General features: G+C 39.4%; 1 protein-coding gene across 1 annotated transcript in view; it reads left to right on the top strand.

The window, feature by feature from the left end:
• The window catches only part of Fam135b (family with sequence similarity 135 member B), a 266,848-nt gene extending 251,619 nt beyond the window's left edge, over nt 1–15,229 (top strand). Inside the window, exons 15-20 of the mRNA XM_034517362.2 lie at nt 901–992; nt 3,934–4,031; nt 5,419–5,570; nt 8,876–8,986; nt 10,830–10,943; nt 14,136–15,229. Of these exons, the coding sequence (XP_034373253.1) occupies nt 901–992; nt 3,934–4,031; nt 5,419–5,570; nt 8,876–8,986; nt 10,830–10,943; nt 14,136–14,341 (773 nt within the window). The 3' untranslated portion in view covers nt 14,342–15,229. The remainder of the gene's footprint in view (nt 1–900; nt 993–3,933; nt 4,032–5,418; nt 5,571–8,875; nt 8,987–10,829; nt 10,944–14,135) is intronic.
• Nucleotides 15,230–16,233: the final 1,004 nt, after the last annotated feature.

The following is a 16,233-nucleotide window of genomic DNA, read 5'->3' as shown; positions in this document are numbered from 1 at the left end:
GAATCCAAAGAGCATATATTTATTGATATAATCAGAGTGATGACATTTAATTTCCTAAAAATATTGCATCTCTCCTAAAAGTAGATAACCTGGAGCCTACAGGTTTGATTATGTGCTATAAGGATTTTATGTCCCAGAGTAGCATCTGGGAATATTCACATGAGGTTGGTCGTAAATCTTTAGTTCTTCTACATTTCATGTGATTCTTTTATACATCTTTGAATCTTTAGGGAGATGTATAATGAATGATATAAAATTAGTTGTATTTTCACTTACAGTGTATAAGTTTTCTGATATTAATGTCGATACAATGGAATCCCCATGACCCAAGTGAAATGTATGCCTAACCTAGTCTGTCATATCAAATTTGCTCTTCATGTGACTTTCTATGTCAACAGTGTGTTCCATATGCTGTTTGTGCCTCTCAATCTAGCACCTTCCTAGAACTGCAAACCTTTCATTCCTTGGCCCTCGATGATGTGCTTGGACATTTACAAGCTTATTAATTCATTATCCCTTGGCCCATGGGTAATTCTTCCTCTATTTAGTCAACTGAACTATTCATCTTTACCTACTTACCTACAAGTGATAGGTAAATAATTTAAGAGGGGAGTGGTACACTGTGCCATTAGGTAGCCTCTTCCAAAAAGCTAGTGAGAGAATAGTTTTCTGGGTATGCCAGGACAATGGATGATTCCACTGAAGAAAGGCCATTTAAAAGATTACACAGCTGGGTGTGTATGTAGATTGTGATAGCAAGAGAAGAATGTGTGGAGATACTCCAATTATTTGTTGTTATCTGCTTAAAATTAAAAGGAATTGGAATCTGAGAAAGGGAGAGTAAGAAATTCCTTGTGAGTTATGATTAATTATATGACCAGAGTTATCTGTCATTTTTAGGGAACAGTGCAGATCTCCGGCTGGTGAAGACATTCATAGAATTGGGGCTCCCTGGGGGGAAACTGGACTTCTTAATGTCTGAAAAGAATCAGGTATGAGAACAGAAATGTTGAGTTGAGAGAACATTGTATTTGAAGGAGCATCTTAGAGGCACCAAGACACATGAATGAAGGGGCCCTTTGAAGAATATCCAAGTGCTTGGGTGGTTTGAAATAAAAAAAAAAAAACTTACTGTGAAATTATGGATAGAAGTTGGCATATATCTACTGAGTGGAAGCCTATGGCTTCATGCAGCGTTGCAATCATGGCTGCTTAGAGTATCAACTATGTGGGCATCCATGTAGTTACACTGGGGACAAGGCATTGTCACATGCCACTAAGAAGCCAGCTGATGATGATTGCTTTACAATCAGATGTGGTAGACAGAAGCTGTGACTATATAGAACTGTCAAAAGTCAAAGAGACATTAGTGTACCTATGAGCAAGAGATAGGGATGGTTATGAGTGAGATAAATGAGTTACAAGCATCTTTCAGAATAATATAGTTATTAATAATCAAAAAAGAGGTCACAAGATTAATGAAAATGGTAGTTATACAGAGAACCATCAGAACTTGAGAAGGCATTTGTTGCCAAGCCTAATAGTCTCAGTTCAATCCTTGAGGCCTACATACTAGAAAGTAAGCACCAAGTATCCCATGCTGTCTATTGACTTTCATACACACATACATTAATAAATGTTCAAGAGCTGAAAAGACATAGCTCATGGCTCAACAGCTACTGCTTAGTTCCATTGCCTGCTTTTGGCACTCTTGCCCTCTAGGCCGTGTGAAAGGCAGTAAAATGTGAGGGAGAGAGTTAGGAGAACCATTATTCAAGGGCCTTTTGTGTTCAAGGTAACTGTCGTAGTTTCTGCATTCCACCTTCAAAGTGGTTCAACTTCTAAACACTACCACCGACTCTTTACAGAATAGGGAATAGATCCCAGGAGCTCTGCAGAGAATCTTCCCTCTGATCTGAAGAAAAGGATGTTATACAAAATTTCAGAGCATTTATGTAGTTATGTCTTGAGGTAGATGACCCAGATCATTCAGAGAAGGGGGAAGAATGAGTGAGCAGTGTTCCTTGAACTTGTGAAGTATCCTAGTGAAGTTTACTCTTCAGGGAAGATGGATGTGGTTAATAGCACAGATACTGCCATAAATCCAGCCTTTATTGGATATCCCTCCATGTACTCTATGATGAGTACCAGGACATCTGTGTTCCACATGGGTTTTGCAAGCTTGTTTGAACCAGGTCTCTGTGCAAGTCACTAAGTAGTGGAGGGATTCCTCTCTGTACTAATTAAGTCCTATTGTGCTATTTAACTGAAAGTCTTGCAAAGAACTCAGAATGCATAGGTCCTTTCAAAGCACCCTGACTGTGGAGCTCCTGGGATGCTTCTGTACCTTACTGTGATTTTCAGAACATTTTTTAATCATAGTGAGTACAGGCTTCACTATCATACAATTATAAAATAATGAATATGCTAACCAGTGATTTCAAAGGGAGCAAAGAGGCTCTTTGAAACTAGAAGACCATGATAATTTGCAGCACCAGTCTTAGGTGTGTTAATGTTTTCAAGAGTCTTTAAAAGATGATGAGGAATATGTTGCATTCTCCTCTTTTAAAGGCCAAAGAGATATAGGTTCTGGCTGTGAAAGCCATAGAACCCAGGCACAGCCTGGAGGAGGCAGATCTGTAGATAAGATCGTATTGTATGAAGTCTAGGAGAAGCCCCACTGTTCTGTGTTCTCATGCTGCAAGCTTTGGGTGACCATAGACTTAAGGGTCATTTCTTTGTAGCTCCTTCCTCAGGTATACTCAATTATTCACTATGAAAATGAATATTTGTGAGAGGTTTTGGCTGTAAGCTCAGGTATCCCAAAATGCTGTTGCTTCTGCACTGTTTAGGATGGATGTTTTTGCTTAAATAAGCTTCTCTGTTATTCCCAATCATATTCATAAAATTTGGTTCTATAGACCAATCTGTTATGTCATCAAGTGCTTAGACGTGTGGAATTTCCCCCTCTCCTACCATTTCATAAACCATGAATGGCTTTCAAATCTTTTCCAACGTCAATGTCTGGGCATTAACTTGTGTAATAACTTGAAGGCTGTGCTAGGTTAAAAAAAAAAAACCCAAACTGGAGCTTTAAAGTCTCCCAGTTTTTCCTTCTATTACTGTGATAAACACCATGACCAAAACCTAATTTGCAGAGGAAAGGTTTTATTTCGCTTAGATTTCCACATCACAGTCCATCACTAAGGGACGTGTGTGTGTGGGGGGGGGGGGGGGGAACGGGGCGTGGAAACTCAAGGCAGGAACTTGGAAGCAGGAACTGAAGCAGATGTCTTAGAACAGTGCTTACTGGCTTATTCTTCGTGGGTTGAATAGCTTGCATGCTTAGGGGTTAGCACAGCTCACGGCTAGCTGTGCCTTCCCACATCAATTACCAGTCAAGAAAATACACTATAGGTTTGGAAACAAGTCAGTCCAGTTGGAGCATTTTCTCAAATGGAATTCTTTCTTTCCAAGTATCCTTAGCTTTTGTCAAGGTGACACAAAATAATCAATCAAGCAAACAGAAAATAACAACAAAACCAACCACACAACACAAGGGTCAAGCATATCTTGGTGTGAATCCTGGCTCATACACAGTGAGCAAGTGGCCTCCCCTAGCAGGGCTTGCTTTCTCCTCTGGGAAGTAAGACATCAGACACAGTGAGCTTGAGTTGTGACAGCAGGTACCACATGCCAAGAACATATACTCACATTTTCCACTGCATTCCCTTAACAAAAGACTTTTTAGCATGCATCCAGTTTCTTCATTAGAGCCCAGTGGATCTTTTTCTTGAAGTTACATCTCAAACTTAAACCCATACAAGAGGCTTACACACCTTTCCAGAAAGTATCATGCCATTTAATGAAAGAGGATTTATTTATGTAGAGTCCATAACTTCTCCCAATACCTTCTCCCTTCTCTTCTTCCAGATGGACACATTTGCAGATTTTGATACCATGACAGACCGATTGTTGGATGAGATTATTCAGCACATCCAGTTGTACAACCTCTCCATATCCCGAATTAGGTAAAAGGAAACCACAGGTAGCTAATGCTGAGGGAAGACAGGTGACCTGTTTTTGAGTATGTCATATATGAACCTTAAGAAACTCCTGCAAGCCACTGTGATAACTGAACTTTTGGCTCTTAATGAATCTGGTTACTTTCAGGCAGCAGCAAATGTGTGAGTGATTACCAAATCTGGTTTATCACATATATATCTCTCTCTCATAATACGGGTGGTAAGAATAGGTATGTTGCTATACATCAGTAAGAATCTTGAAATAATATAATACTCTCTAGGCTTGGATTCATGTTGAAATTCTCACAAGTTAAGGCTTTGCCATGTACTGAGTGTGTAACTTTTTGAAAGCTGTTCAAATCTTTGAACTTGCACTTTTGATGTCTTGATTGAATTGTCAGGAAATAGACATACTAGAATCCCAAAGGAATCTCCAGTCCAATTAAAGGGTTTCAGCCAGTGCCAACTGTATCCTTACAATATGAAATAAACATTTGTCTAAATATTTAGAAAACTCAGGATAAAGGAAACAGCTTGCATTCTTCTTTAGTATACAGATTCGTCAACATAGGACTAAGGTCAGGGTATCAGTTATTCTTTTTAGTCTTCAGAGGTAGGATATAATATATTTATTCCACAAATAAGGAGTCTCCTTTTAGAGATTTTGTTTTAATGATGGGACACAGTCTAGGCAATCCAATTGTATAGGCTAGCACCTGTATCTTTACTTTGCTGGTTTTATACTTATTGTGAGAGGAGGTAAGGCAGCATACTGTCATACTATATGGCTTTGATAATTAATTGAAATATGAATGGCATATTGAATTTATGGATCGGAAGGAAACAGAGGCTTGAACAGAGCATGTAGGAGGATAGCCAGTCAATGTAAGAGGGAGTAGGCAGCTCAATATATATGCAGAGAAATAAGGGAATGAGTGGAGTCAGAGTGGCAGACAGAGCTGAGATTAATAGACTCCTAGGAAAGTGTAAAGGACTGGGATTTTAGTTCGCAAATGACCAGAAGAGCACAGTATTTAGATATTAGTATTTAGTATTAGTATTTAGATATTTAGATATGTGGACTTGAGTAAGGACTCCATGCTGCCCCCAGATGGGCTAAGAGGAAGCCTGGGGACCAGAGATCAGGGGTACTGCTCTACTAATAGAGATCTTAGGTAAACATGGCAGTTCTCCCACACCTCAGGACACTGGCATAGAACTCTCATTCCCAAGTGCCAGATGAAAATGAATCCATAGTCATCATGTGTTGGGTTAGGGCCTCTATAGCTGGGGAGGTGGACGGTGCTAATTCCTTGGTGTTTCTCATGCCAACCCATCCCTGAGAAGTAGTCCCCTGTTGTCACTGACATGTATCATTCTTGCTTCTAAACAGCTTCATCGGCCATTCTCTTGGCAACATTATCATCAGATCAGTCCTCACAAGGCCCCGGTTCCGGTATTACCTCAATAAACTCCACACATTCCTGTCATTGTCTGGGCCTCACCTGGGGACTCTGTACAACAACAGCACCCTAGTTAGTACTGGTAAGCCTTCTTCACCCTCATTACTCTCCAAAATTTATCAAAGGCATGAGAAACTTGGAACTGGAGACAGAAGTTATTGATGGAATATTATAACTATCACAAATGGAGGGTGGGGGATGGAGATTTGGTATGAAAATGTGGTGTATACACACAATGGAATTTTTATTTAACTATAAAAGAAAATGAACTTACAAAATTTGAAAATATAAACAGACAGAAGTGAAAAATAGCATGTTAAGGTAATATCCAAACCCAGAAGGACAAATACTGTGTTTGTTCTCACATAAGGAACCTATTTTTTAATTGTTAAATTTGACTAAGACCTCTTACCTTATAGTATTCATTAACTTTCTGTGAAATCGAGACTACGTTTGTCTACATGCATGTTTTCATATGTGTATACATGTTTCCAGTGAGTATACGTATGTATATAAACACGTCATAAATGTTTTATATATGTATTTAAACATGCATGGAATATATTTATAAATATGTATATTCATATTTATATTTCAGTGTCTATTGCTGATTGCTTCTATGATGCTCATAGATACCGAAAGTTATAAATTCTTAAGTCTGTCATGTCAATTTCCATAATTTCTACATGTAACCTAGACAAATCTTTCTCATACTTTATATCATCTCCAAACTCATTTTTGTTCCTAATAAATTACAAATATATAAGAAATTGAAACACAATGTTGTCTATGAGTAATGTCTAGAAAAAAATCTGCACGTGTTCAGTCAATACACCTATTGAAAAAAATACTTTTAATCCTTGGTGTGCTGACCCTCCAGATGGGGAACTTACCTGCACAGAGATCTGACTCATGTAGGTGTGAACATGCTGCATGCATTCATCGTTCTGTAAGGGAGTGAATGCATTTTGAGGATTCAAAAGGAAAGTTACAAGGCAAACTCAGCAATCCTCATTCTGGGTCACATTTAATTGAATGACATTCTATACTGCTTGCTTGCCCTATCTTTTGAGGTCCTCACAACTTCAACTGTATTGTAAGAGAAGTTGAAGGTACAGAGGTAAAACAAGCAAGCCTAGGGATGTATCTTAGGGTACAGTGATTGCCTAATATTAACAAGATCCTGGGTTTGATCCCCAGTACCACAGAAAAGGATGAAAAGGGAACAAATATTTAAATGGAAGGAAGAGGATAAGGAGGGAAGAGAAGAAAGGGACTGGAATCAGAAGTGGAGGAGAGATACTTGCTGTATTTTAAAACATGAACAGGGTTTCTAAGGCAGTTGATGATAGGAAGGTTTTCTGTGTAGAATGTCTGGTGTATGTGATATCTTAGAATGTTGCTTTAATCAGCAACGTGACAGATTCTCTCAGGGATAGAATCAAAGCACTCCATAGTATAGGGTGGATGCAGTGCCAGACAACAGCCTGATGATGATGGGCCTTACATGATGCAGCAAGAGGCTAGAAAAATATGCACACTACACAGACAGTATTTGTTCATTTACAGTAATGGTTAGTGTGTTAAAGTATATCTTTTGATGCATTTTTTTCATTGATTATTTGAAAATTTTATACATACATACAATGTATTTTGATCCTATTCATCTCCTGTTCCTCAAGATCCACCCTGACACATCTTATAGAGTAGGAGGAAAATATTTTTTAGCTATACCTCTGACAGAGGATTGGTATCTAGAACATACAAAGACCTAAAAGCACTGAACACCAAGAAACTAAACAACCCAATTTAAAAATAAAGACAGGCTTCAGAACTAAACAAAGAGTTCTCAAAAGATGAGTCAGGATGATGTATTTCCTGATTCCCAGATCCATTCGTGACTGGGGTCATCTCTCATGAGCTCTCTCTCCCCTCTTATTCTCCAGTCTTCCTGTATTTCCTATCCACTCTGGAACTTTCTTCAAGATGTGATTCAGATTCATGTTCATTCCCTCAAGCATCTTAAGGATGACCCTCGTGCTTATGGCACATTTGCTACTTTTATATGTAACAAATATAAAGTCTTTTTGGCACAAAACCAAAGCCATTTTTGAACAAAGATAAATTAGTTTAGCCACTCCACCTCATAATTATAAGCTTAAAATATAAAAGATTTTAAAAAGATATATTACTCAATTCATTCAACCTAGAATACCTAAAGTAATTCGATGTGGTTCATATTGCTTCTTTGTATACAGTATATATAATAAAATATATTCTATATTATATATTATTACATATGTCATACATTATGTGTTCCATGTTATATGTTATATATCATATTATATATTTCATGTTTCATTATATTAGTAATTACATATTATATTTCTTAATTTATTAATATATTAATATATAACTATTACATGGTGGTATTTACTATGGAAATATAATATATAAAATTATACTGTAATTATAAAAATATATACAATAATATAATATACATTATAGATACCATCATATAGTCTTCATGTTTTCATGGCATTCATTCCTCGGTTGTTGATACATGATATACTCTTGTAAGCATCTGTTTAAGCATTGCATTGTCACTAAGAAACCAATTCTAGTTTTCTAGTCTGTGAACCTTTATTTCACACCATTTCCTTTGGATTCCTTCGTGGAAGGAGCAGAATAGAGATGGCAGAATGCCTCGTTTCATGGACTAAGAAGCCTGTTGCTGTATCATTTTCCAGGACAATTTTATACTTCTGTTACCAACACTAAGAATGTTAATTTAGGGACTGGGGACATGAATCAGTAGATAAGAACCTTGGCTGCATCCACATAAGGATGTGGATTCAAGTCTCTAGAACACAAAGAAATCTGGATGTGCCCCTCCAGATCTGTAGCTCCAATGATCTGTGGAGAGAAGGTGGAGATGGGAAGGTTTGTAGGGCTTGCCGCCCTCAGCCTCCCTCAGTGTTTAATGAAATAAGTAGATCTACATTATATACTATTACATATGTCATATATTATGTGTTATGTGTTATATGTCGTATATCATATTACATATTGCATGTTTCATTATATTAGTAATTACATATTATATTTCTTAATTTATCAAGATATCAATATATTAATAAATATTAATTATTTAATTAATATTTAAATTAGATCAGGCATCTAATTTTTATTAGACTCCTGATATTCTTGTCTCTGTGCACACTAAAACATAACACCTATACAACCCAAAATTAAAACAAACTATAGAAATTTAAATTAATTTTCTGATAAAATTTGCTTTGCTCTCTTTACTTAAAGCTAGCTGAAAAATATCTTCTCTAGCTTTCTTTTGCCCTGCTTTTTAAATCGTCCTTTTCCTTTTCCTAGGCTTGTGGCTCATGCAGAAACTGAAGAAATCTGGTTCCCTTTTGCAGCTGACCTTCAGGGATAACGCTGATCTGCGCAAATGTTTCCTTTACCAACTTAGCCAAAAAACAGGTGTGTGACTTGCTTGGCACTTGGGGTTAAGACCTGAAAACAGAATAGCCCTGATGCTGTGTTCATTTGCTCCTGTGGAGGGGTAGTGGGATCTAGCAGTATCTCTCCAACCTGCTGAGGGGCCAGTGTGTCAGCATGTCTCAACCATCTCCTGTGTAGCATAGGAGCCACAGTGTGTGTAGGGTCAAGGTAGTGCCCAGAAGCTGTGGCTTCTATTTCCTGTCAATCATGTCACGTACTATGGTTGCAGGTCAAGTACCATGTTTCCTCTTTCACCTGTGTAGATCCATCCTCAAAAAAGAGTAGAGCACTGTATGTGTTCCCACAAGATCTTCATTTTATATTCTCCTTTCCCCGATGATGATAATGGAAAGAGTAGTGTGAAAACTCAGTCTAAGCGAACTGCTGGTGGCTCGGCCCTTAAGGCGCCCGCCCACAGAGGGCGCGCGTCTCTTGGTGCGCACGTTCGAATCCCGCCCTCCTCCTCCCACATCTTGTGGGGAAAAAACAAAACAAAACAAAACAAAACAAAACCTCAGTCTAGATCATAGAGACCACAGCAGAGGAAAGCATCAATCATGGACCAGTTGTCCATGTCTGGGAAGGGAACAGAGCCACCAACTGATTGGCCTACACAGTACTGCTGCACAAGCAAGCCTGCCCAGATGTATCATATAAGTATGAATTGATATCTCTGGGTCCAATTCATTTATAGGCTCAAGCTTGTACTTTTATACTTGTGTCTCCTTGTGCCAAGGGGATTATTCACTTAAGTCCTGTGGGAAGAGATAGAGGTAGAACTGGGCATACAAATATGGTGAATTGCAATGATGTCAACAATGAGGTCTCAGCTTGTTTCAGCCGTGGGGATGTGAAGAGCTCAGGTGCTGTTACAGTGCTGTATTGAAGTTGATTATGGGGTTACCTTGATCCTTTCTGAGCCCATATCAGCCAGCCATTGCACTGGATTCTGCCCCAGTGTGTGATGCTGAGTTCTGATCTTGGATATGGATGTGGGGACCTACAGAGAGAGAGGGTTAGCCAAGAGATGTCAGCCAATGCTTTGTTCAGCTAAGGGTACAGTAGGAGGAGCTAACTTCAGAGGAGAGGTAAATGTAGAACAAGAAGAGCTCCATCTGGAGGCGAGGGCTGGGTGCAGTGCACTATTCTCTGTTCCCAGATGTCCATGATGAATACTGAAGTCTGCATCACTGTGCTGAGCTGACATTTGGGCTGGAAGATCTTGTATTATCCCTGTAGGGAATAATGTAGGAAGGCAATATTGGAGGAATCAAGGCTGGAGGGGTTGAGGCTGGGAGAAGCAAGGCTGGAGGAAGCAAGGCAAGGCAGGAAGCAGGAGAGAGAACTGGAGGCTGCTTTGTTACTGCATGTGACAGCTTACTTAGGGAGTCAGGAAGAGGGGAAAAGAAAATAAAAAAGAACCCTTTCCCATGGGCTTTATAATTTTCTAGCCCATGGAGGCATGTTTTATTCTCATGGCCAGACACCATTCTGTGCTGTCCTCCATGTTCACAGGGAAACTCCCATAAGCCTCCTTGGCTTCTATTTCTCTTGAGGTCAAGAAATTTATCTTATGTCCAAACCACAAAGGCCCTAATATACTGAGTTCCTTTCTCAGCTTCCCACAGGTGCCTGACATGCCTCCTTCCAAATTGTATGTGGTGACACTCAGATCATCAGTCCTGTGCAAAGGCACAACACTCTGTCAGGTATCTTTCCATGCAACTTTCTGGGAAAGACCTCAAAATGTGTACAACCCAGAGACTATATCAGTGTAAAGGACTATATCAGTAGAAAGTGTTCACCTTCCTTCTTGTTACAGGGCTGCAGTATTTTAAAAACGTTGTTCTGGTTGCTTCTCCCCAAGACCGCTATGTGCCATTTCATTCAGCCAGGATCGAAATGTGTAAAACCGCCCTCAAGGACAGACACACAGGTAAGCTACAGTTCATCTTGAAAAAGACTTTCTAATTTTCAAAGCAAAAGTACATTTATGAAATCCTGAGTGTATTTATTAGCAACAGCTTGGCTCTTGCTCAGGTTTGCTCACTGCAGCACTGATCATGACTGGTTGCATGGGCACACAGTCTGGGTACACACACACACACACACACACACACACACACACACACACTCCTGTTAACAGTACAGATTATTTTCTTTATGTGATGTGAACAGCCATTTGCTTGTCAGATGGAAATGGTAAGCTCCGTTTGTGTGTTGTCCATGGAAAATAGAATGAATACAGACTTCAGTAATGGGCTATGTCCTTTACACCTTCTATGCCCTCTATGGGTTTATTTTCCATGTAGAGCACCAGAGAAGCAGGTGTGCTGAGAGCAAAGATCAATAGATAAAGAAGGTAAATAATGTGTGATGCGTTCAGGTGTCATGGGCGGGAAATGAGGAAAGGGGTAGAGTCTATTGGGGTTCCATGGAAAAGTCAACTCACTAGGGTGTCTAGTTTCCAAAGCAACCAGACCAGGAGATGGGCTAACATTCCTTGTTTCCTTTCATTGATTAGTTTATACATTTGCTTTTCTGTATCAAAAGAAGTGTGGCATTTTTTTTTGTTATATTCTTTCTCTCTGTGTGTCTCTGTGTCTCTGTCTCTGTCTCTGTCTCTCTCTCTCTCTGTCTCTCTCTCTCTAGTCTGTCAGAGGTTTAGATTCTCATGTAAGCATTCAAAGTTTCTATTGAAACCAACGAAAAACTAACAGGAGCAGGGATGGAAATTTACCTAATGATTTAGTGCAGAAAGTAGGTCTGTGTTTTTTACATTCTAGTAGTGTTCAGGAAGTAGCTTAAGCATGTCACAGAAAGTTTTTTTTTTTTTTTTTAATGTCATTTGCTTGTTTGTTTTAAAAGACAGAGTCTCACTATATGGCCCTGGATGATCTGAAGTAATTTTGTAGATAAGACTGGCCTTGAATTCACAGATCTCCCTGCCTCTGCTACCACATATAATCAGAAAACTATTCTAAAAGTAGAAAACTATTAAAAATGAACCTTTCCAAAAATTTGGAGAGATAGCTAAGTGATTAAGAGCATATACTGCTCTTGCAGAGGAACTGAGTTGTTGCGGCCCGAGCTGCCCCATGTTTGGGGGCCAAAATGTCTGGACCACTCTGTCAATGTTGGAACCTGCACTGCCAAAAGCCTTGGGGGCTAAATTGTTAGAGCCCGCACTGCCACAAGCCGCTCCAGTCCACGGGTCAGGGTTCAGCAAGAGAGAGAGTGAGGACGGAAGCGAAGAAGAATGGAGACCAGACTGTGATTCAATCCCGTTTATTCTTCAGTCTTTCTTCTTCTCTCCAAGTCCCTAGTTTCAAGACTTTTTCCCAGTGCCTGTCTCAAGTCTCCAGTCTCAAGTACTCTTCCAAGTACAAGTGTTTAATCCCTAGTCGAGAGTCTCACGTGTCTAATCCAAGTGTCTGTCTCTGCCTTTTATATGTCTCACTTCTAAGTCATGCCTTTTAGTCACGCCCTTAAGTATTGTCTCTAAATCACACCTTTAAGTCACATCCTTAAATCTCTAAATAACACCTTTAAGTCTCACACACCCAAGGGAAGATCCTGGGTATCTAAAAGAAGATGTTATCAAAGTGTGCTCAGCTGTTATAGGCTATTGTAATCAAGTCTCTTGTCAGGGTATATGGCTCAAGATGGCTACAAGGATGATAGCCTCCTTCTGTTGGCTCCCCACATGGAGTTCTATCACAGTACACACATCAGGCAGCTACTGACTACCTATAATTCTAGTACTAAGGAATCCAATTCCCCCTTCTGCCCTCAAAATGCACTCAAACACAGATGTCATAAATACAAACACACACACACACACACACATACAGAGAGAGAGAGAGAGAGAGAGAGAGAGAGAGAGAGAGACCTGAACAAACAATATATAAAAGTACCAATGTGTAGAATATTTGTAAGTCAAACCTACTATATCCAATTATGATCATAACAATTCTTCCTCTACTCCCCCTTTCCTTCTCTTCATTTTCTTCTGTTCTCTTTGTAACCATGTATCGACTGACAAGTGATAGACTGCTGGGGCTTTGATGATGGTTTGGTGGCTAAAGTGCTTATTGTAAAAGCTTGAAGACCTAATGGTAGGAATATATGATAATGTCATAGCTTGTGGTTACCACCTTTGCCACTGAGTCAAGAAGCCACTTTGGCCAGTAAGATTATCCTAGCAGGTGTTCCTGTATGTCAGTGGTTCTCAACCTTCCTAATGCTGCAGCCCCTTGATACAGTTTCTCCTCATGTTCTGGTAACGTCAACCATAAAATTATTTTCATTGCTACTTCATAACTCTAATTTTGCTACTGTTATGAATTGTAATGTAAATATCAGATATGCAAATGGCAAAAGGGTCCTTCAATCCCACCAAGGTTATGACACACAGGTTGAGAATGAATTCTGTATAGTATAAGTTTGTCATGAAGAAGCTTCAGGAAGAAAGCAGATGGAGGAGATGTGAACTGTAGACTCTGGTGTGCACCTTGCTCATTGCTCAATTATTTCTGTTACAGTATGCCTCTATCTCCCTACTCCTTAAAGCAAATCAGCAATTAAATCACATTTTTACGTTGAAGCACCATCAACTGAGACCTTTAATTTTTAAAAATAAAGCAGCTCAATATCAACAAGTCTGCATTGTCCCCACATTTCTGTCAGAATTGGGGTCATGAAATGCTGTTTGGCTTGAACAACTGGTGATATTAAGAAATGTCTGCTTTCATTACTTATATACATATGGATCTAGCCCTCATGGTCTTCAAAAGCAGAAGCTGAATCTCTTTTGACTATTTCTTGAGTCTCCTTCCTCTTAGTACCTTGTTGAGAGAAAGTATTTCTCTAGAAATCTTCTTTGTGCTGTAGCTTCTACAACCAGGCCATTATGACATTGCCCCCACCACATCCCCAGTATCCCACCAAAAAAGGCATGCTAATTCTACTAATTGTAATCACTTCAGTTATTTGCATATTTGCATCCACTAGTATGAGGATGGGACACAGTCTATTACGTGCTCTGCTCCCGCATATGCAAAGTTCTTTTCTAGACTATACTGCTAAATTCCACTCTTATTTCCTTTATTTGTTTCCCTCTCTCCAGGGCCAGTGTATGCAGAAATGATCAACAACCTTCTGGGCCCTCTGGTAGAAGCCAAGGATTGCACTCTGATCAGACATAATGTGTTCCATGCTCTACCCAACACTGCCAACACCCTGATTGGCCGTGCAGCTCATATAGCCGTGCTGGACTCGGAACTCTTCCTTGAGAAGTTTTTCTTGGTGGCAGGACTCAACTATTTCAAGTAGTAGCCTCCAGAAAACAGCCTGAGTGACTGGCCAGAGCTGTTTAAGAGGCAATTGAGTTCTTAGCTAGGTCATGCTTTTCCACACTTCTGTATTCCAGAGTGGAGTAGAAGGAGAGTGGAGGCTGTGGAGGGATGAAGCTGGGGTGGGACTGGATACTAGAGATGCTTGTATTTGAGACATTGGGGACGATGAACAAACAGTGCAAAAGATAAGAATGTTTTCTTGAATTTGTCTAGCTTCCTAGAGTCTCGTTCAAAATGCTTCAAGAGACAATATAAGAAAATAAGAAACATACACTTGCCATTGGTGAGCCCAGCTTTATAACTACTCTGGCTCAAGGGAATTTGTTCAACTTAACTAGAGTTTCCCAATTTGTCACTAGGTCATAGCTTTATCATGTCTTGATTCAATTAAGTGCACACAAACATTTCAGAACTCAGGTTAACTTCTGTGTGAAGTGAGGCACCTTCCTGTAAATAGAACCCTTAATAGATCAAACATACCATTTGTTCAAAAAATTATTCTATTCATGTTTCCATCCTCTCCATATTTTCTAGAGAAAGAACAAAGGCAAGTGTGATAAATCCACATCTTAGCTTCTAGCAGCAGTAGGTAAGGTGACTTAGGAAAAAGAGAGCTAAAGGTAATATTGTCAATAAATACAGATTTGGTAGAAACAGAAAGAGCTGTAGGGAGCATACTGAACTAATTGCTCCACCTACTTCCTTAAATTTTTTCTATGCATAGTTCAGTCCACAAATTGTTTTTGTGAATGCTCAAATTCCTTTCTGAAGTGGAGAAGACTGAGAGAAACTCTCCCTAGAAGAAGGAGGCAGTCAGATGAATGTATTCATGTGCGAAACTCCTGCTGATGCACTTCCAAAGAAATGCTGGGTTAGCCTTGAATGCAAGAGCAAAAAAAAAAAAAAAAAAAAAAAAAAAATTAAAACCATTAACATGGCCAGCTGCTACTCTTCTCCTTCGAAGGAGAAAGGCATCCTAAGAGAGGCATGCTGGATAAAGAACCTCAGGGGAGCTCTAAGAAGGGTGCTGTTATCTTTCAATAGTGATGTCTTTATGCCTTAGGAAACTAAAGGGCTAGGAAAGACCACATTTGTAGAAACTAATAGATAGTAAAAGCAAAAGTAAGATCAGAATGGAGAACAAAAACCAAACTGAAGACCTGACCTAAAGTGTTATTGGTAAGTGACTGATGCAGAAGTTTTAAAAATAACCAGGATATTTAAAATGGTCCCTGAGTCTATACACTATGTAGGCTAAAAGTCAGAAAGAGGAAAATTGAGCTGTATAGAAGCAATGCATGAACCAGGTCAGCAAGATGATCACACTGGAAATAAAGCCCATAATTTTTGCAGAAGTACTCAGCATTGTATGGAAACCTAGCTCACTGATCCCGTGAAAAGAAAGCCATGGGAGCATGGGTGCATGTGACAACCATAAACGCACATACATGCAGTAAATTCAGACCATGAGAAATGAGTCCAGACTAGCAGTTTTCATAGCAGTGAACTTGTGGGTAGTATTGAGAGAGAGCTGACAGCTTTGCAAAGGTAGACCTTCCTACAGTGAGTTCACGGTTTCTCCATGGATCATTTCTGCATTTCTTTATATCCTGGTTTTACTGCATGCATTTATCATTGGGCATTCTCATGAGATCCTGAGTCAGGGTTTGGCACAGACTTTACCTACTCAGTGGCACTGACACATTGGCTTCATTTCTTGGAGAAAAATCTTTTTTCCTAGTCACACAACCCAGGATCTTCTGACTCAGAAAAGTGCTGCTGCTTAGAGCAGCATAATCATACTGTAGCAAATTCCTTTTTTGGCTATGTGTGAAGCCCTGCCTGTCTGGTCTGATATGCTTGTTTTTG

This window comes from Arvicanthis niloticus, chromosome 13, assembly GCF_011762505.2.
Source record: "Arvicanthis niloticus isolate mArvNil1 chromosome 13, mArvNil1.pat.X, whole genome shotgun sequence".
In the NCBI taxonomy this organism is placed as follows: domain Eukaryota; kingdom Metazoa; phylum Chordata; class Mammalia; order Rodentia; family Muridae; genus Arvicanthis; species Arvicanthis niloticus.
The sequence above is the reverse complement of the archived record's forward strand: the minus strand, read 5'-3'. Positions and strand labels throughout refer to the sequence as shown.